Source organism: Lissotriton vulgaris, unplaced genomic scaffold (assembly GCF_964263255.1).
Source record: "Lissotriton vulgaris unplaced genomic scaffold, aLisVul1.2 SCAFFOLD_667, whole genome shotgun sequence".
Lineage (NCBI taxonomy): Eukaryota > Metazoa > Chordata > Amphibia > Caudata > Salamandridae > Lissotriton > Lissotriton vulgaris.
The window spans coordinates 363,128-384,630 of NW_028250265.1; the positions used below are offsets into that span (position 1 = coordinate 363,128).

Here is a 21,503-nt window from a genome sequence, read left to right on the forward strand (position 1 = left end):
GCGCACTCTCACCATTCCACCGCGGGCCCACTCCACCTGGAAGTTGGGGGCCTCCATGGCTTTCCTTGGAAATATTCCTTTGGAAGACATATGTAGAGCAGCCACATGGTCTACCACACACACATTTACACAACCCTATTGTCTTGATGTGCACTCCAAACAGCAGGCAGCTGTAGGGCAGGCTGTTCTAAAACCACTTTTCCAAACTGCTGCAGCTGGCACAGGCGGCCGCCGTTAATGGAGGGACTGCTATGTATTCTATGCACAGATATGAATTCAGCAGCCCACATGCCTCGAACCGAATGTGCTACTTACCAGTATGCATCTGTTCTTGGCATGTTGGGCTGCTGACATTCATATCGCCCGCCCTCTTCCCCGGCGCCTGTAGCGGCTGCAGCATTCACACATACTTCTAGCATGGTCATCATTCCCAGAGTTTCACTCCATCTTTGCCACAATGGCTAAAAACAATCTTGAGGATGGAGTCGATGCCCATGCGCACTGTAGTCCAGGGGAGGAGCCACCTATCTCGTGATACTTCGAAGACTCTTCCAGGACAACAATGTGCGATCATCCGGACCCAACACTAGGCGGCGATCTATGCACAGATATGAATGTCAGCAGCCCTACATGCCAAGAACAGATGCATACTGGTAAGTAGCATATTAGTTATGCATGAAAGAGAGTTTACTCATAGAATCGCTTTGTGGATTTTGTTAAGCCATTTATATCCAATTTTTATTTTCTATTCTAGGCAGAAAATTTACTACTAGACGCAGATATGAACATTAAAATTGCTGACTTTGGCTTCAGCAATGAGTTCACGTTTGGAAACAAACTGGACACATTCTGCGGCAGCCCCCCGTATGCTGCGCCAGAGCTTTTCCAGGGCAAGAAGTACGATGGGCCAGAGGTGGATGTCTGGAGCCTGGGGGTTATCCTTTATACACTGGTCAGCGGTTCCTTGCCTTTTGATGGGCAAAACCTCAAGGTAAAGTTCAGAACCATGCTAAGAATATTACATTCTCCTCATACTCAGTTGGTAGTAAGCATTTAGATCGCAGCAGAAAGAGCTAGTGGAGTTTCAATGAAGGGGCTTTAGTTTCCTCCTGAATGTATTTAACAAGCAGCTGGGTTGGAGAAGTATAGACCATCTGAGCAAACTGGGTACATATTTTTAGAAGGACATTGCAAAGAACTATTGTGCCTAATTTAACCCCCCCCTCCTCCCCCCCCCCCCCCCCCACACACATACACTTTCTTCTACCCATCCAGAACATTACCCTCTCCTCACCGGTCTCTTATTGTTGAAGTAACAACGTGGCCAGGGTAGGTTTTGCCATGTTTAATTGTTTATTTTGGCAAGCAGGTTTCTGGTCTTATTGCAGTGACACCTAGCCGTGTCATGGGAGATTTTATGAAGTCACTTGACCTATGCTGAGGGAGAACAAAGTGCAGCACTTGGAATCAAGATTTGATTAGTGACTTGTTCTGTCCAGGGTAGCCAGTGTTCATGATCTCATTGCCCACTGAGAACCAGTTACTATAAATGACCCAGATAGGCTAAGCATGAAGGATTCCGAATATGCTCTTAAGTGACAACTTTTTCTTCTCTTATTTCTGAGTGGGGATGAAGAGTGGCTATGTATCCTTATCTGACTGTTGATATATTTTTAAACCTCTTGTCATATTCTGAAGGAGCTGCGAGAGCGGGTGCTAAGGGGCAAGTATCGAATACCGTTTTACATGTCAACGGACTGCGAAAACCTGCTGAAAAAATTCCTGATCTTGAACCCAAGCAAAAGAGGCACTTTAGAGGCGAGTATTATTAGGACTGTCGCAAACTTGTGCTGCACTTGTTTGTGTTTGGCCTTGTGAGATATGCTGACATTTTTATGTCCCCTCCCCCCAAGCAGCAAATTATGCGAGACCGCTGGATGAATGTAGGCCACGAGGACGATGAGCTGAAGCCATATGTAGAACCGGTTCCAGATTACAAGGACCCCAGGAGAACAGGTGAGACTTTCGGATCTCAGCAATGGTCTTTAGTGCTCGGTATGGTCTTTGAAAGTGATGTTATTCTGGTACCTGCATGTGTAGCAGAGAGGCGTTTGGAAGGAATGACCTTGTAGTTTCACTCTGTTCCCTCACTGGCATTTCTTTCTCACCTTTGTTTGTTTTACACCTTCCATGCACCCAAAGAACAAAGAAAGAGAATGATCCTTCAGCACATGCAGGAATCAGTTCACAGCAGTTTCCTCTTCCAAAGCTTTGCTAGTCACCTTTTTAACCAGCCCATAGCAAATCCCTTCTTTCTTTGCATGGCCATGCTTCCCAGCACTGACGTTAAGTAGCCTGTCCTATTCATACAGACTGTTGCCCAGAAACCAAATTTGGACAGGTACATGGCCTCATCTGTCACTGCATCAAAGATGAAGCGGCTAGTCATTGCTTGCCTGAATGTATCTTCATGAATTGGTTCCATCAACAGACATAGGAATTCTTGGGAAATTATTTGACCTTGAGCACAACATATTGTTTGACTCCTATTCTTATATTTCATTACTGCCCTTTCTCAAAACTTTGAGTCAGTGTAAAATACTCTTCTTCTTCATCTCAAGGTGTACATGTTACATTGTTATTTCTTCTGCATTCAAACCTCTGACAGCTTATTGCAAAATGTTTCATGAATGTTTGTTTTATTTATTTTCCTGATTTATGACACGAGTCCTGTCATACCTTTAACCCAGCAATAACATCGTTTTTTTTTAAAACGTGCTTGATATAAAAGCAAATTATTTCCTTCATTGGAAAGTCATTGTTGGTAACTAGTATAGTCTCATGATCTTCAACAGATTCTAACGCATGAATCTTCTTTTAACAATTACAGTTCCAAAGGCCAACCCACTGGTTATGTGTTCAATTCTAATGCAACACTGATGTTCCTTATCCCTGCATTATCCTGCCTGGTTTCAACCCTAATTTATGTCTTTGACCTTGAATACTCCTGTATGAAAGCTCCTGTGTCACAGACCAGCTTACTGGAAATGTTATAAAAATCAAATTTTCAAGTCTTGCCACTCTCTGCTTTGAAGGAGGCCAGGCTGCAGATTTTTGTCTGCTTCCGTCTCCCTCTGGTGGGTTTTGGAGTCCCAGTTGTGATAGCTCTGACAGATCCTTCCTTTGTGCTGTGTGGCCATGTACCTACTTCAGTACAAGCTTCCAGTACAGCTGTAAGACCAGTGCAGGGTCCTTTTATATGGATGGTGGTACCTGTGCTGGAAGAGGATCCATTGCTAGTTCCGATATAGGATACTAAACAAACTTTGGCTCGATCTCCACTGATGTTCTGCTATGCGATCAGAAATGGCAAAACAATAGTCCTACATCCTGGCAGTGCCTCTACCAGGGTGGACGAATCAGCAGAAGCTCGGTTATCTTTTTAGTTCGGACTCAGATTATAACTCACGTGGCCAGTGGGCTTAACATTTCCCCTAAGGCAGGATTTCAATCGCCACTTGGGCCACAAATGGAAGAAAGTGCCTCCTTTGCAGTGGTGGTACAGCGTGCAACTGAAGTCCTTCATTTACAGCTGCTGTAAGTTGAGACCTATTCAAACGTACTTACAGAAATTTTGTAGCCTCTGCTTGCCCATCTTAGCCGTGGCTCCCTGTTAATGGGGCCTTCACTGATAACTTGATGACCAGTTGGTCAAAACCCTGTTCCTGCCAACTGGTGAATAATCAGGTAGCCTGATATCACACACTGGCTCCTGATCTAATTTTTTTGCTAAACATCATAGTCTGGAGAGCCTTATGGTTCAGGCATCAACCAGGAAAGTGAATCCTAGTTCATTCCCCATGACTCCTTCTGATAAGATGGTACAAGAGGATTGAGGCTTTTGGCAACCGTATGTTTTCCTACGCCTTTCTAGCATTTTTTTTTAACTGAGTTTTATATAGCGCAAACTTGACCCGGTATGAAGAGTGCCTTACATAGCACCAGTTGTGTTACATGAGGATACATTCATTTTTGTTAGGCACGGGGAGATTAAGTGATTTGCCCAGAATCACAGGATGCTCAGCGTCCTTGCCGAGACTCTAACCTGGTTCCCCAGCTTCCAGGTCAACTGCCCCAGCCGTTAGGCCAACCCCACTCCCCGCATTGCGGTCGGTTAATGTTGACTGCCTTTTGGGTTGCTCCACGAATGCTCTTTGGGATATGGGCAGCAACATCTTGCCAGCAGCCCTGGAAGACATTAGGGCCCTCCCTGGCTCAGACAATTCCTAACGGACAAGACGTGGGTAAATGTTGTCTGCATTGGCCTAGATACCACTGACTGCCAAAGAGCACAGTTGGCACTAGTGCTTGACTTTGCTGTCACGTGGATGTGCTCCAGAGGATGTTATGGCGATGCACAAGCCTTTTTCATGGACATGACTTTTGATGGTTCACATCTTTTGAGTAAATGGGCAGATTCAGCGTTCATCACTTTAAGGAAAGTAGAGCCATGGCATGGTCCCTGGGTCTGTTGACCCTTGCCTAACAGTTTCCACACATTTTAAAAAGTTTGGTGGCTATTGCAGAGAATTCTCATATAGGCAAAGACTGTTTAACCCATCTAGTCCAACAGTCATTCCAGTCCTTTTGAGGATTGGCTGCCAGCACTCAGGCCAGCAGGGGCATCAGTCTCCCCTGCACCTACTGTAGTAGCTACGATTTAGTGTGTCCATAGTGGTGCATGCCTATCAAGGGGGGAGTAGGAGGCAGGATTCAGCACTTAACGCAGAGATCGGCAGTCTTACAAATCATTTGCATGGCTATGCCCTATCTCCCTCTCCCCTCCCCACACACTTCCGAGAAGAGCACCTGTCCATTCTTCGACTGGAAGTGCAAGCTGTACTTTCTAAGAATACCATCAAGTCAACACAGAATCGAAAAGAGAAGTGGGTTGTTACTCTTTTTTTCCTTGTGCTGAAAAGGATGGGGTTTCTGGGCTATTTCGGACCTTTGACAACTCTACCCTGTTGACTAGATGGTCTCCTTGGGCCTACAAGATACATATTTAATATTCCCATCCTGCAGTTCCACAGATGTTACCTGCAATGTAAGGTAAGCCCAGGGCATTTAAAGTTTGCTCTGCTCCCTTTCAGCTTCACCAGGTCTTCTTGGGTGTTCACCATCTCAGCTCGGAATACTAGACTATCCTTTCCACAACAACTGGTTATTGATGGCGTGCTCGCCATAGTCCATTGTAAACCACCTCCTTAAGACTGCGTCACTCCTGAGAATGTTGAGATTCAACACCTGACTCCATGAAGCTTCCATTTATTGGAGCTTTTATGGACACAATGCAGTTCCTGGTCTTTCCTCTTCCACAGTCAATCAGGATTTATATAGCGCTGCTAACCACCCGATTGGGTATCCAGGTGCTTGAAGATCCTGGGGAGGCTCGTTTGAACAGTCCGGCCTTGAGAGCCCTTCAGCATTCCAGAAATTAGTTAATGGCCCGGGGCTAAGTGGGAGTTTGATCCAGGTCTATGCTGCGATATAGGTGAAGGGGCGTCCTCCACTTTTGTTTTGATAGATGTGAGAAGTGTGGATAAGTGATTGGGAGGCAGAGCGTAATTTTGTGGACAGTTGGTTGAAGTTCAGGTGATGATTAATGGAGGCAGATCCTTTGTACTGTATAGCCTTGTGTGCCTGGGTAAGCAGCTTGAATTAACATCTTTTTTGTGTGAGGAGCCAGTGGAGTTGCCTACGGTGGGGTGTGATGTGGGCCCGTTGGGGGAGGTCATGGAAAGTCTGTCTGCAGCAGTCTGTATGGTTTGAAGTTTGTATAGGAGGTATGCGGCGATTCCTATGTAGAGCGTTGCCATAGTCCAGTCAGTCTGTGCCATGGGGCATCTGATGTGTAGGGGCAGCCACTTGATCTTGCGTAGCATTTGGGGAGTGAGGAAGCAAGCAAGTGGAAGAGACCACGTTGATCTGTGATTTCATGGTGTGCTTGTACCTTGTTCTTAAATATCTGCCAAGGTCAGTGGGTAAGGGTGCAGGTCCCAGGTCTGAGGGCCAACAGGCGTCGCTCCATGGGTTACTGTTATTGCCGGAGATCAGTACTACCACCTTTTCCATATTCAGCTTCAGGCAGTTGTTCTTCATCCAGCCGGCAACGCTAATCCTGAATCTGTGGAAGTTGGTGCTGGTGTGGTCATCAGTGAAGAAGGGTATGAGCTGTGTGTCATCTGCACCGGATATTATGTTGAGGCTGCGAGATCTGATGATGGCCAGTGGAATCGTATATATGTTGAATAGCGCTTGGCTGATCCCTGAGACACCGCAAATGATATCTTTGGGTTCAAAGATGAAGGTGGTTAGACAGACCCTATGAGTTCTTCTGGTGAGGAAGTGCGTGATCTATCTGAGGGTGTCCCTTTGGATTCTGATGTGCTGGAGTCTTACGATCAGCATGTGGTGTGATACGGTGTTGAAGGCTGCCACCAGGTGGAGGAGGATCCAAGCTACTGTATCTCCTTGGTCAAGGAGGGTTCAAACGTCTTCAGTGGATGCGATCAGGGCAGTCTCTGTGCTGTGATTGCTAGATTGGGAGGCGCTGAGTAGCGGGTTCTGCTCCAGTTATGTCATGAGTTGTCTGTTGATAGTTTCTTCCAGTACCTTTACTGGAAATGAGAGCCAGGAGTTTGGCTAGTAGTTTTTTAACTCGCTGTGGTCGGTGGAGGGTTTTTTGAGTAGGGGTCTGGCTTTGGCGCATTTTCTGGCATTCGGAAATGTTACTGTGGTGACAAAGGTGATGAGTTCCTGGTTGATCCTTTGGTTTCCGAGGTTGAAGATGTGGTGCAGGCATGGGTCTGTGGGAGCTTCCAAGTGGATGGATTTCATGATAGAGGTGGTGTCCTGGGTGGAGAGGTGATTCCAGGTCGTCATTCTCTGATTCGTGTCTGTTGCGGTGGGGGCATGTCTGTCGCGGAAGTCTGTGGGTACAGGCTGGAGTTCGAAGTTTCTGTATATGGTTGCAATCTTGTCCTGGAAGAGGTTAGCAAAGTTGTTGCACAGCTCCTGTGAGGGTGTGATGTTTTCGCTGGCAGCCAAGTTGGAGAATTCATTAACTATGTTGAAAAGAACCTTCCTGTTGGCGCTGGTTTTGATGCCTGCTGGTAGGGCTGTCTTCTTAGTTGCCCTCAGCAAGTGGTGGTAGAGATTGAGGGCGATCTTGAAGGCTTCTTTGTCGAATGAGTTCTTGCTGGTGTGCTATCTCCTCTCCAGCTGTTTGCTCTCACGCTTTGCTGTTGGAAGTTCTTGGGTATACCAGCGCGCCATTTTGGAGGATATTCAATGCTTGTTGCTCTTGATGGGGGCTGCGCAGAATTCCCTGTCCCAGGTTGGTGACGGCAGCTGGGTTGGAAGTGTTGACACTTGTCCAGCTGGTCTCTGAAGTTTTGCTCCAGCTGCAGTGGGGGGCGCTGAACATCTTGGGGGTGGTGGTGGTCTGGTGGCTTGAGATGCTGAAGTGGAAGATGGAGTGATGGCACCGTGTAAATTGTGTGTTTAATATCTAATGCGTTTGGTATAATACAAAGGCTATTTTTATATTTAACCTTGTGTGGAGTTTCCTTTGTGGTGGGCCTTGGGTGTTGTTGCTGGGTGCGTGCGCAAACGCTTTACACATTGCCTCAGGGATAAACCTGACTGCTCGTGCCAATATACCAAGGGGGTAAGCAGGGGTTATCTTGACGGGTGACTTCCTTGCCCTGACGTAGAATGGTGGTCTCTGCCTGGCTGTGGCGCAAGCCTTAGCCAACCAGAAATCCCATTTCTAACATATACATTATTTTCTTATGGCAGGTTGTGTTTTGTGATTCTTTTTTTGGGATAATCCTTTGGCCTTACAGTATGACTTATTATTCTTTTTAAATGACACACATTGGTCTTGTGTTAATTCTTGTGTGGCCCAGGTTTGTTAGTAGTTTAATGGGCAGCTCCTGTGAGGTTTATGTTAACATGGAATTTGCCCCATCTTACTGATGGAACAGGTTGTATCACTACTTCCCCCGGGACAGGTGCCCCTGCTTGTCGCCTCCCTACCCACCTTTTCCGGGTGTGGAGGCGACTAGGGCCCAAATGACAGCCTACGCTGTGGCGCTGCAGTCTTCTTTGGCCCTTCCTCCACCTCCTGTGACGTCTGCGGATCCCTTGCCTTGTGCGGGGACTTCCGTGGCGGCTCCGGCGCAGAAGGTTTTGGCTTCAGGTCGTAGGAAGGTGGCGTTGTCGAAGTGTAGTCCATCGGAGCTTCCCTCTTCCGCGCCCAGCGTCCCTGCCTCGCCGCACATATCTACGGGGCTACCTGTGGTGTCGCTGGTGATCCCCTGGATCCCCTCAGGTTCCCCATTCCTCTATGGATCCTCCTACGTGCCGGGGCTGGCCGCTTCCCCTGGACTTGGGGATGGGACTCAGTCTGCAACCGTCACCCACGGAGGAGTTATTTTCACCTGCGCAGCGCCCTACTGAGACCTGTGTGGCCTTTGTTCGGGCTATTTTCACAGCTGCTGGTATTCTGAGTTTGGGTGAGCCTGTCACCCCATTTCATAAAGACATCCTCTTGGAGATTCTCCACCAGGGCTCTGGTGGACGGAAGTTGTTCCTTCCCTTTGAAGTGTCACTTCCTAATTCTCTTATGGGGGCTTGGGGGCGCCCTGCCACAGGCGATCCGGTGCCTCAAGCACTATTGCACCTTCATCGTCCGGCTCCCCACGACCCGGTCTGTCTTTCTTTCCACCCTTCTACTCAAGGCGCTTTACTGCGCAATGCCTTTTTGTGTTTGCCTGTGCTGGTGTTCCCTCTGTCTCGGGAGGCCCTGTATTTAGATTCATAGAGGCGTAATGTCTTCGCTTCTTCCAGTGCTGCCTTGCGGGCGCTTAACACTTTGTGTGTGCTGACCAGGGCTACTTCTGGCCTGTGGGATTCTGTGGAGTCACTTCTTTCTCATGTCTCTCATAAGGGGACTCGTGCTGATCTGCGGGGCCATGTGTTGGATAGCAGAGAGTTGGCCACGTTTATTCTTTGTGCGGCTTTAGATGTTGCTGATGCTGTTGGCCGTGCTATGGCCACTTCTGTGGCTCTCCGTCTCCATGCTTGACTACTCAATGCTGTTATCCCTAAAAATATTAGAGCGTCTGATCAACCTCAATTTTGACAGGGTCCTCTTGTTTAATACTCATGCAGACTCCGACATTCAGCGTCTTATTGCAGGGCTCCGTCCTCCTCCTGCTCCTCCTCCTCATCAGTATGTTGGTCTGCTGATCCTTTGGGGCTTGGTGGGAGACATTATCCCACTTGCTCCTGACATTTGTATTTTGGACGGGTATTACACTTTCTGTGAGGGATACTGTGCCCTCGGGGTCCTTGGTTGGCCCCGCTCTTCAGTTGGCTGCTGTTTCAGCCCATTTTTTGGTAAGAATTTGTTTTCTTGTTGTCTACTAAGCCTTTTGTGGTTTCTGCCGCAGGTCTATGATTTTGTCCTCTTGATGTGGGATTGTGCTTTCCCTAAGAGCGGTTCTCATGCTTTCTTGGGATGTGTCCTACCCTATGTGGTGTATATGTAGCTATTGTAGAGCTCCGTATTATGCGGGGAGGGTGTGGACTCCTGGTGGGTTCTTCGCCCTTCCTGGTGTTGCTGTATTACGATGTTGTGGTCCTTGGTCCCTACTGGAGTTCGGCTTGGCCATCTAAGGCGTTGTGCCGCGGTGTTTTGCCCTTGCCTGCCGTTGGTCCGGGCCTCTGTCTGGGGTTTCTGAGGGCATAGTTTCCTGTGTTGACGGCCTGGTCCGTCCTACTTGTTGCTCCTCTCATCTTCTAACTGCTCTCACTAGTTAGTGGATTGGTTCTGTTCGGGCGGTCCCCTTTGGGGGTCGTTCTCTACGTTTTTTTAGCCCTTCCCTTGTTCTGAGCTCGACGTGGTCCGGGCCTTTAGTTTTGTTGCATTTTTGGCAGCTGGCTGCCCCGCCTGCTCTTCTGTTCTGTGGCCAGCGACCTTGGCGCGGGCCCTGGAGTTCCTGCTTGTCCTGTAGGGCCATTGTGGGCTTCATTCTTATTCTTCTGATTGCTTTACTGCAGAGGCTTCGTTCAGTCTTGTCTTTGACTTCAAGCTGTGATGGGCTCGGTGGCCCTCTTCCTGGGTATGTTTCCCGGTTGAGGGCTGTCTGTCTTTTGGGCCTCTTTTCCTTGGAGTCAGTAGGTGGCTCTTCTTACTCTGCGCTGCCTGTACCTTGGGACTTCCGATGGAGGTCCTTGAGACATTGACAATGCCTGGGGTGTTCTACTGTGTCGTCCCCCTCCCTCCCCTCACCCTTCATACTGCTTTCTCCTCCTGGTGAAGGCTGGGTTGCCTCTTTTGTTGTTCTAACACATCCCCTGTGGGGCAGGTTTTCCTCCACGATGTTGTTCTCTTCAGTTTGGGGCTGGTGCCTCTTCCCTTCTGTGGTGGACAGGGCTATTTTCCCTGTCCCTGTAGCAGGTCCCCTGTGAGGTGTCTTTGTCTCGTCTGAGCTGGAGAGGTCTTCTCGCAGAACCCTCCTCCCCTTTGGGGTATGGCTAGGGTATCTATTCCACGTTAAGGAATCTGTGGCTAGTAGTCTCTATCAGATGTACGAGTTACTTACCTTTAGTAACTATGTATCTGGTAGAGACGATTCTAGCCGCAGATTCCTTCGCGACCCAGCCTTCCTCCCCGTTTCTGCGAGGGCCCATCTCGGTCTTCCACGCTCGCCTGCTTCAAGACAGTGGTCCTCTGCGAGTGCTGTCTTCTACTCCCTCCCTGGGGGGTGCTCGCCTTGTTGTTGTTGCTTCATCCCTTCCTTTCTGGTGATTGGTGGGCGAATGCCTGGGTACTTCTGCGTCCATGCATTTGGTCTCCAATGTAGGGTTCATTGTGCCCTGCTTCCTTGTGTTCCTAATTAGCATCTGCATACCAGGTGGAAAGTTATGTTTTCAAATTGTTCCTTTGCTAGCAAAATTCACTTCTGCCGTGCTTAACTCTTGGCTTCTGTGAAGTCCCATGTGTCCTTGTGTTTGAGAAATGAACCCACTCAGCCTTGACTAACAGGACCTGCTTTGGTATGCTCATTTGAGTTCAGAAATTACTGAACTTCTGTTTTCCAACCATAAATGTATGAAGTCCCAGAACCCATTATTGGCTGCAGATCTCAAGAGCTGGCACATGTCCATGCCATAATTTCAGCACCCTGATTCAGTGAACATATGCACACCTTTAATATTGTGTTCTGGCGTCCATCTTGATGTTTTAGCAGCTTCTCAACATTGCATTCTACATGGTTTACAGACTTCTGAAGTGACCCTTTTCTTCTTGTGAATACCCTCTTTACTTGCTGTTCAAATGTGGGTTGCATTCTCACCTTACTACAGGATTTAATCTATACCTCTCTGACTAGGCTTCTACAGGCCAATGTGGGTGTCTTGGGTTGCTTGCATCTGGATGGGCCAACTGGCAGTTATCATAGGACTATTCCTAATGGAGCTGGGCCAAGACTGATTTTCATTTGGTAGGTCTCTGTCTAGAGTGACATATTAGACTAAAATGTTGGACTGGATTGCTCCCTGAGTGAAAGCCAGTCTCCAGGAATCCTGCAAGCATCCTATCCATCACTTTGCTGTAGTAGAGGTGGCACCAAGGGAAGGGGGGACAGCAGGTGCAGCATCCATCCTCTTCATCCACATCTCTCACACACACACTCACACACACACTCACACACACTCACACACTCTCTCTCTCTCTTCAGGCGTAGAAGTCTGTCCTCTAGTGTCTGCCCCAAAGAAGTATTACCTTTTTTTCGCCATGGGAGCAATCGAGATTGTACCCGAGTCAGAACAAGGAAGAGGCTTTTTACTCCTTTTACTTCCTGATCCCTAAGAATAATAGGGACTTGACCGCATTCTTAGACTTCATGTTCCTGAACTCTTTCTTAAAAGAGAAGTTCAAGATGAACTTTTTTGATAAGTCCTTGTGGCCATGGACCAGGTCGATTTGTTAAAGTCCTTTGACCATGCATATTTTATGTACTGGTTCTCCAGTTCCACAGACAGTAATTGTTTTGTTAGTCTAGCCACATCCAGTTCACCATCCTGCCTCCCAACCCTATGTCGGCCTCCTCTGCTGTTTACAAACACCAGTTGGTGGTCACAGTACCTCTTTGCTCCTCAAGGGTGCATGTATTCTTGTATCTTGATGAATGTCGGGTCAAAGCAGGTTCCCATTTGTTATACAGTTAGGGATTTTTCTTCTGTTAGTCAGTCTCCAACCTTCACAAAGACTTCTTTTTATTGGTGCCATTGTGGACGTGGTAAAGCATTTCTGCCTCTGTATTGACAATGGGACATTCAGGTTATGATTATGATAATTCAGGAAATAGCTACTGTTCTGCTCTGATGGTTCTGAGGCCACTTGGTCTGTTAGTATCTTGCATCCTGCTGGTACTTCACACTTGGTGGCATATATCATTAGATGGAAGCTGCTTCTGCATTGCACTTAGCATTGACGAAGACCCTAGGACAAGATCCAAATTGCTGCCAATGTTGCACAGAACCACTAAAGGTGGGTGGTCGGGGTGTGGCCAAGATGGCGAGCGCATAAGACGTTCATTGCTTCGTCTTCCCGCTCCTGAGCGCCCAACTTCGAACAAGGGATGTCTTCCCCCTACTAAGGCTCAGAAATACAGGCATAGTGCACCACCAGCCCGACTGCAGCTTAGGAGCGATGCGGTCGGCAGTTGGGGGCTGGAGAGCTCGGGTTGGCGCCACGAGGTGAGCTGTGCTGCAGTCCCTGGTAATGATGGGCAGGTCCTGCCATTAACTCTGACGTGAGCACCGCAAGCTGGGTATCGCGCAAGTGCCACGGTCGCAGTCTGGGGGCGGCAGGTGGCGGCTCCAAGAAGAGAGCAGCGAACGGAGAGGCCTCACCTGCCACATAATCACAGGCATCAACGGAGGGAGCGGCAAGTCGGCGGCAAGAGAAGGGGCCCGGAAGGCTGGGCGGCGCTTGCATCTGCAGTTGTCTAGCCCGGAGTGCAGAGAGCAGGGTCCGGCGGCGGGGCACCCATTAGCGCAGGGTCTGCGCCACGAGGATCGCATGGCTCGCCCCCCCTGGTAGTGCCAGCTTGGAAAGGGACTGATTCGCCCAGCAGTCGGCCTCGGGCTCACCCGGGCCGTGCTGTTGGTGCCTGGAGGGCATCGGAGTGCTGCGGTTCGCGGCCATGTTGCATTGAGGGCCATAAGGACACAACAGGTGGCGGTCACATACAGTGACTGGGAGCAGAGGCTGGACTCTTCAATTGGCTCCTGCGCTCACCCACACACAGCTCCTAGTGGGCTGCACCTTCCGTTTTAGAGGACCCCGCCACTGCTTCACGGGCACTGAGGTGATGCCACTGATTTCAGCCATGCTGGTGCAGTGCGCAGGCAAAGCGGAGGAAGGGCTGGTGTAACCCCCGAGCGATACCTCAAAATGGCGGCTGGACTGGGCCTTCGCCTCAGTGGTGCCTGAGGTGCGACGGGGGCTCTGGGAGTGGCGGACACTCACGGCGGGCCGACTTGTGGGGGGGGGGGGCGGAGAGTGGAGCTGCTGGTTCCTGGCGCGGAAGCTCAGACAGGCAGAGTGAACAGGAAGAGGCACGCTGAATGCCTGGTGGGCCGAGTGGTGACTGCGTATCCCTCAGCCTGACAGGAGGGCTGGCTGGAGCACCCCTGCTGCGGTGCGGCCCATCAGCGGTGGGATTCGGCCAGACCGGTTTGCTGGCTTGCCCCTCCGGTGTGGTGCAGCACAGAGGGGGGTGGACTGGCTGCCCACCATAGAGAATACCGGGCCTTGCTGAAAGGGGCGGACGAGCTGAAATGGAGGTGTGCGAGCGTCTGGACGCAGTGAGTCAGTCTCCGGGGCAGCTGTAAGAGGTGATGTGAGGCGCAGGGGAGCAGAAGCCAGACTTATCGGCTGGCGCTCAGGCAGTGGTGCTGCGCACTCCCGGGGGTCTGTCCCGGCAGACAGGAGCTCAGCTGGAATTCACAGGGCCCGGACAGCGGCATTGCCCAGCCGTTTCATACAGTCAGTAGTTTACGGGGCCGGCGGCCAGCAACGCAGGGGCCAACTACGGGCAGCAGGGACAGTTGGGAGGACCGCACGCTTGGGGCATTGGCCAGGGGGATTGACGGGCACCCGCTCCATCTAGAGAAGTAGCCGGCGAGACTGGTGGGCCGGACTCCAGTGGCCTGGGTGCCATAATCCGGCCCCTGCTGCGAGTGGGACGTGGCTTTCAGCTGGGATTCTGCCGGATCCTCCGCAGACATGGTGACACAGAGACCCAAGAAGGACTGTACCTTGAAGGACATGCTCACCAAACCGGCCCCGGCGGGTTTCCGAGGTGGAGGTGGCGGAGGACCCGATCCCAGGCGCCTTTCTGGAAACCTTACTCAACACATTGCGGGACGACTTTTAGACCCTGAAATCTGAGGTGGCGGGCGAAGTGAGGGAGATACGTCGAGAAGTGGATACTTTAAGGGACCGGGTGGCTGCAATTGAGGATCAGGTGCAGTCGCGGGACAATGAGGTGACACAACTGCAGCAGGAGGTCATCCGCTTGCAGGAACAGCAAATTGACCTCCAGGCCCACACAGGGTATCTTGAAAACCGATCAGTGGTGGGATTCGGCCAGACCGGTTTGCTGGCTTGCCCCTCCGGTGTGGTGCAGCACAGAGGGGGGTGGACTGGCTGCCCACCATAGAGGATACCGGGCCTTGCTGTAAGGGGCGGACGAGCTGAAATGGAGGTGTGGGAGCGCCTGGACGCAGTGGGGCTGTCTTCGGGGCAGCTGTAAGAGGTGGGGTGAGGCGCAGGGGAGCAGCAGCCAGACTTATCGGCTGGCTCTCAGGCAGTGGTGCTGCGCACTCCCGGGGATCTGTCCCAGCAGACAGGAGCTCAGCTGGAATTCACAGGGCCCGGACAGCGGCATTCCCCAGCAGTTTCACACACAGGCAGTTGTTTATGGGGGCTGGACGCAGTGGGGCTGTCTTCGGGGCAGCTGTAAGAGGTGGGGTGAGGCGCAGGGGAGCAGCAGCCAGATTTATCGGCTGGCTCTCAGGCAGTGGTGCTGCGCACTCCCGGGGATCTGTCCCAGCAGACAGGAGCTCAGCTGGAATTCACAGGGCCCGGACAGCGGCATTCCCCAGCAGCTTCACACACAGGCAGTAGTTTATGGGGGGCGGCGGCCAGCAACGCAGGGGCCAACTACGGGCAGCAGGGACAGTTGGAGGACCGCATGCATGGGGCATTGGCCAGGGGGATTGACTGGCACCCGCTCCATCTAGAGAAGTAGCCAGCAGGAGTGGTGGGCCGGACTCCAGTGACCTGGGTGCCATAATCAGGCCCCTGCTGCCAGTGGGACGTGGCTTTTAGCTGGGGTTTTGCCGGATCCGCCGCAGACATGGTGACACAGAGACCCAAGAAGGACTGTACCTTGAAGGACATGCTTACCAAACCGGCGCCGGCGGGTTCCGAGGTGGAGGCGGCGGAGGACCCAATCCCAGGCACCTTTTTGGAAACCTTACTCAACACATTGCGGGCGACTTTTAGACCCTGAAATCTGAGGTGGCGGGGGAAGTGAGGGAGATACGTCGGGAAGTGGATACATAAGGGACCGGGTGGCTGCAATTGAGGATCAGAAGCAGTCGCAGGACAATGAGGTGACGCAACTGCAGCAGGAGGTGATCAGCTTGCGGGAACAGCAAATCGACCTCCAGGCCCACACAGAGGATCTTGAAAACTGCTCCTGGCGGAATAACATACCCATCTGGGGAGTTCCGTCAGGGGCAGAAGGGCCAGACATGGTCCGATACCTACAGGCCCTGTTTCAAGAGATACTCGGGGTCTCAATCGACACGGAGATCCGCATTGATAGAGCCCACAGATTGGGTCTGTGCCGGAAGGCCCCTGGGCCACCTCCGGATATCCTTGCCTTCTTGCCGGACTACCCCCTAAAGGAACACATTCTTTAAGAGGACAGGGCGAAGCAACCGATCCAATACCAGGGCCATATCATAACCCTGTACCAGGACTTGGCAGCCATTACCCTCCAAAAAAGACTTGACTTTCAAGAAGTGACTGCCCACCTTTGCGACAAAGGAGTGGGATACTCCTGGGGCCATCCCTTCCGCATAATATTTAAATGGGAGGGTAGGCTTTACCAGATCCGTTCGTTACAAGAGGCCCGTGGGCTGCTGGGCCTGCCGCCTCGCAGTCCTGACGATAAAACCAACAATAGCCATCAGCCTGTCAGAAGCAGTACCTGAATTATCTTGATTCCGTGGGAGCGAATGACCAAGGCTTCAATGCTGAATATTTCCCAAATTCCCAAACACCCCTGCACTGGAAGGGAAAGGGGTAGTGGATAACAAACAACAAAGAGAGACTTCCACACTGATGCCTTCTTCACTACCTCTTCAATTCGAGAAGTTGGTGAACACCTGAAACAATTAACAGATCATTACTATAGGTTAAACAACATTTGGAAATTTACTCTCTCTCTGCTCCACCTCTCTATACCTGATACTATGTGGAATTTGCGTCTCTCTTAAGAGTACGCTACCAATTTCTTTTCTTGTTGAATAGTAGGACTCTAGTTGTTAGTGTCTGTCTTGAAAGTTGCATCTAGTAGAGGTGGTAAATAACAGTATAACCATATGCATATAATTTATACTCCCATTTACTTGCTTAATCTCCACAACGGCCCCCTCGCTGCCGGGGATGCCTGGTTTCACCTTGGGGATGCCCAATAGGGACCATCTCACAGGGAAAGCCAGGACGGGTTCCCCAGCGGTACACAGTGCCAAGAAACCCCAGGGTGAACGTGCGCTCTACAAATTCATACTAACATAACATAACTAACATAACTTGTAGAAGCTCGTAGAGTTCTTGCCTTGTAGAATTACTGTAATGATTCCAACAACTCTCTGTACTCAAGGAATGGCAATTATCACTGGAGAGTCTATTGACTGAATTACAATTGAAAACGGCCTTTCATTAACTGCTCAATTGAATTGACAAGCTGACAGATTCTCCCAAAAATGATTCTCTGCCACTCAGTAGATATGGTTCACGAATAGCGCTGACTGCACAAAGCGCTGCCAAGAAGTCTTAAACGAAGAAAAAAGAATCTTCTTACCGCTCAAGTTCTGAATAGAGGCAGAAGAATTACTTGCCCAAAAGGAATTGTCCGCTGAAGATTGCTGACTCTGAACTTCCTACCGACTCCACTGAACACTCGAGAAAGCGGAGCTGCGGCAGGAAACGTAACGGAGCAATTTGGACTGGGGAATACTCTATCTCCCACAAAAGCCCGAAAACTATGATTTGGAGAGATAATTGATTGGAAACGTGCTTGAACAAGACTAACTAAGAGACTTTGACTGGAGCCAAAAAGCGGGACGTCTAACTGCCGGGAAAGGACAGTTGAAGTGCGCCACATAGAACGCGCAGGAAAAGGAAATGGCGGACAGTACCAGGAAGACTAGAACGCTAACCTAACACCCTAGTGGCGCAATCAGGAAGCGTAAACCTACCTTCCCTCTGACTGCGGACATGAACCTGTTTCTGGATGGAACCCCAGATTGGGAACTGCTGCAAGGAGTTTACTTTTACCTTAAACATGGGGACTGAAGGGAACCTAGAAACGGAGCCTGGCATGGACCTGACGCAGCCACCCCGAGATCGATGGCAGAGTGTGGGTGCGAGACTGCTTTCTGGAGCTTCCCGGGGGCCTGACCCCGAGGTGATGGCAAAGGAGCGAAAAGCAGCATTGGAGTCGGTGCTCAAGGACACTGCCTCTAATGATAGCTCATTACTGGAGAGGGGACTGCTGCCAATTGAAAGCGTTAAGGGGCGGGAGGCTTGGGGGTGGGGCAGGAAATTTGCAGTATTGAGTCACTGGATGTCCCAACTCACTTCTTCCAGAGGTGCGCGATCGAGCCCTGTGGGCTCTGGACATTGGGGGAATGGGAGGCAGTTCTGTTGGGGTTAGGGAGGGGAGAGTTGGGAACTGGTGTGCTCAGGGGGGTGTCCATGTAAGCGCAAGCGGCATAGGCGCTCAGTGGGGGCGCAGCATGCGGGAGTACGGTGGTATGAGAGGGGGTGGCCTAGAGGGCAGTTGCAGCTGCAAGGGATCGTCTATCTGATATGACACATACAGAGCTTGGCATCTTAACTCTCAATGTGCGCGGCTTGAATAGCCCCAATAAACTGAGCTCCATACTGTCATTTCTATTGCAATAGGGGGCGGATATATGACTCTACAGGAGATTCCTCTTTTGACCAAAGATTGGCCACAGATGTGGTCTAGAGCATTTCCCCAACAATTGTTCTCTTCCACCCACGATAAGAAGGCAGGAGTGGGCCTGTTAGTGGCTAAACGCTTTGCGGGGAAGGTGGGTGACAAAGTAGTGGCGATCAAAGGACGACTTTTAGCGTACAAACTGTGGGTGGGGGGCTCGCCCCAGGCGGTGGGGTCTCTGTATGCGCCCAATGCGGGGCAAGAGAAGTTCCTAAAGGAGTCTCTATCTTATGTTCTGGGGTCACAGGAACGTTGGGTGATGGTAGGAGGCGACCTTAACCTAGTTATGGATGCGCAGGCGGATCGGTCTAGCCACAGGTATGGTCAGACAGGGGCAGTTTCTGCGGAGGGTCGGCAGTGGTTACTGGACCACGGGTTAATAGACACATGGAGGGAAGCCCACCCTCAGACCTCACAATTTCCCTACTACTCCCACGCACACCACACTTAGCCCCCCTGGACCACTTGCTGGATACGGCAAAGGTGAATGCCTTAGTGAAAGAAGTAACAATAACGCCAGCGGCCCTCTCAGATTACGATGCAGTACAACCGACCCTATGGGTGCCACAACCACGCAAGCCGGGAGGGGGGTTGAGACAGAGGGAGGGCATGCTACATAGGCCAGAGGTGCGGGAGCAGATCCTCAAATGGATTACATAATTCCTTGCCACCAACGAGTCCCCCGCTGTCTCTTGGTCTTCCCTGTGGGAGGCTCTTAAAGCGGTGGTACGGTGAGAAGTAATAGCAATCTCTTCCGCCGAAAACAGGGAGTGTCGGGCCTCCGCTGAAAACAGGGAGCGTCGGGCTAAATGCGTCCGGCTCACAGCCCAAGTTTTGGAACTAGAGAGAGTACATAGCAGGACTGGGGGTTCACGGGTCTAGAGGCAACTCAAGGCGGCGCGGGCCCATCTGGCGGGACTGGATCTCGACAAGGCCGAAATCGCAGCTCTCTGGCTCAAGCACTCTTACTACGTTGGGGAAGATAGGACGGGACGCATGCTTGCGAACAAATTGAGAGCTCGCACCCTATGCGCCAAGTTCCACTCTCTCAAAACGACAGAGGGGTCAGTGGCGGATAGTGATGAGGAGATAGCCCAGGTGTTTCAAACATTTACGCTGACTTGTATCATAGAGAGTTCCCTTAACTTACGGACGTGGAAGCTTACCTGGCAGATAACCGCACTGGGGTTGGCTCACGCCGGCTCGTTAGATGACCCCATTCTCATAGAAGAGGTTGTGGGGGCCATCTCGCGTCTAAAACCGTTGAAGTCGCCGGGACCGGATCGCTTCTCGGCACGGTGCTGGCCCTTGTAGTGACAAAACTTTTTAACTCTTTTACGGGACCCAGGACGATACCCCCGGAGATGTTGGCGGCTTCTATAGTCTTACTACCTAAACCAGGAGAAGATACGTCCCTGTGCAGTTCCTACTGCCCAGTGTCGTTGCGTAACGTGGACCTCAATTTGTTCACGGGTATTTTGGCAGCTAGATTGGGGCCTCTAATGCCGGGCATCATAGAACCCGATCTGAAAGAGACAGGTTATTGATAGATTCCTTACCTTAGAATATCCCCAGGTGTCAGACTGGATCCGGAAAGTATTTTTGTCAGCAGTACCCCTGCGTGTCGGTAGGCGTCGTACGGCTCCGCTTAATTCGCTGGTGTCGCAGTCGCCGAGATGACGTTGCTGGAGCTACTTGGACGCGCCACGCACGCTGACGTCAGTTCTTTCTTTTTCAGTGGCTGTAAGCGCAGATCCGGAGAGAGCTGTACCCCCAATCATTTTTTGACTGGGTTTTCCGGGACTTTTATCACTGGTTTCAAGTAATCTATATAATCTACAGGTGCATAGGAAAGCCCGGTTTTAAGTCTTGCGCTGCCTGTCCCCGTAAGATGTCGGTGTCGGACCCGCACCGTGAGTGTCTTTACTGCCTGGGGTGCGACCACTACTCAGTCATGCCCCCCCACTGCCGGGCCATGGGTCTGAAAACTTTGCAGGAACTGTCCTGAAAGTGGCTGGAGGCCCGTGAGTCGGTTCAGTGCATTTCATGGTCCAGAGGGAGGTCGAGGTACCGGGCGTGGAGCCATCACCATCACTTGAAGCCTTCGCACTCTGAGTCAGGTAAGGCGAAGCATAAAAAGTCGAAGAAGCGTTGTCGCTCTTCGCCTTCCCCTAGCTGCTCGGCTAAAGGGGCATCTGGTGCTGCCCCTGCGGCTCAGGCGGAGCCTATGCAGTTGCCGATGGCGTACCCACCCCTTCCGGGTAGATCAGCGACTCTGGCCCAGCTGCAGGAATTCCTGTCAGCCATGGCACGCATCTTTGGACCGTCCGGCCCGGTCGGTGCACCTTCGGGCACCGCAGGTCCAGCTGGGGGTCCTCGTTCTTCGATATTGCCTGCTCCGGCCCCGACGTCAACGACGACTCAGGCGCTGAGGGACCTCCATAGATCCAGGCCTGGATCCCCGTCCATGCCGGTTTGCCCTGTGCGACCTCCACCCGCATCACCGAAGCTGGGCATGACCCCGGCCGACGCCGTCCCTGGCTCCCTTCCCGTCATGGGACAGGTGCCGGAATGGTGTTGACCAATTCCGATGCCGTTTGGGAATTTCATTCCCTTTGTCCACCCACCTCCGTATGTTCCACCTGTTCCACAGGCTATGGATGAAGGGGAGGACTGGGAGGGTTCTGAGGATCCGGAGAATGCAGGTAACCAGGATTCTGTAGTAGGGGATCTCTGTTATAGTCATAATCTAGTGAATAGTCCGGCCCATGTGCGTGGACCTCGGAGCAATCAAAAATAATCTCTTAAAGTGTCGAAAAATGCAGAACTGCACAGACACTTAAGAGCGAATTAAAGACGGATAATGCAGCCTATAAAACCAGGCTACACTGTCCAGTACTTAAACTAGAAATTCCACCAAAAATCCACAAACCGCAAAGCCTGTCCAGATTTCCCTTGCCTCAGCAGCAAAAACCCCTCTAGAATGATAGAGAGGAAGACCTGGACAGACAAGCTCCATAGGCTGCCATTATGTGGCTCAGAACAGGATACTGTGCCTTTAAGATAACTTTCCAGAACTTCACAGTATCCCAGAATGCA

At 51.1% G+C, this 21,503-nt stretch overlaps 1 protein-coding gene across 8 annotated transcripts in view; it reads left to right on the top strand.

Moving 5' to 3' along the window:
• MARK2 (microtubule affinity regulating kinase 2) overlaps nt 1–21,503 on the top strand; it is a 632,043-nt gene that overhangs the window by 346,517 nt on the left and 264,023 nt on the right. For all 8 annotated transcript variants that reach the window (XM_086950522.1, XM_086950521.1, XM_086950529.1 and 5 more), the window contains exons 7-9: nt 755–991; nt 1,699–1,818; nt 1,917–2,016. In XM_086950522.1, the coding sequence (XP_086806648.1) occupies nt 755–991; nt 1,699–1,818; nt 1,917–2,016 (457 nt within the window). The remainder of the gene's footprint in view (nt 1–754; nt 992–1,698; nt 1,819–1,916; nt 2,017–21,503) is intronic.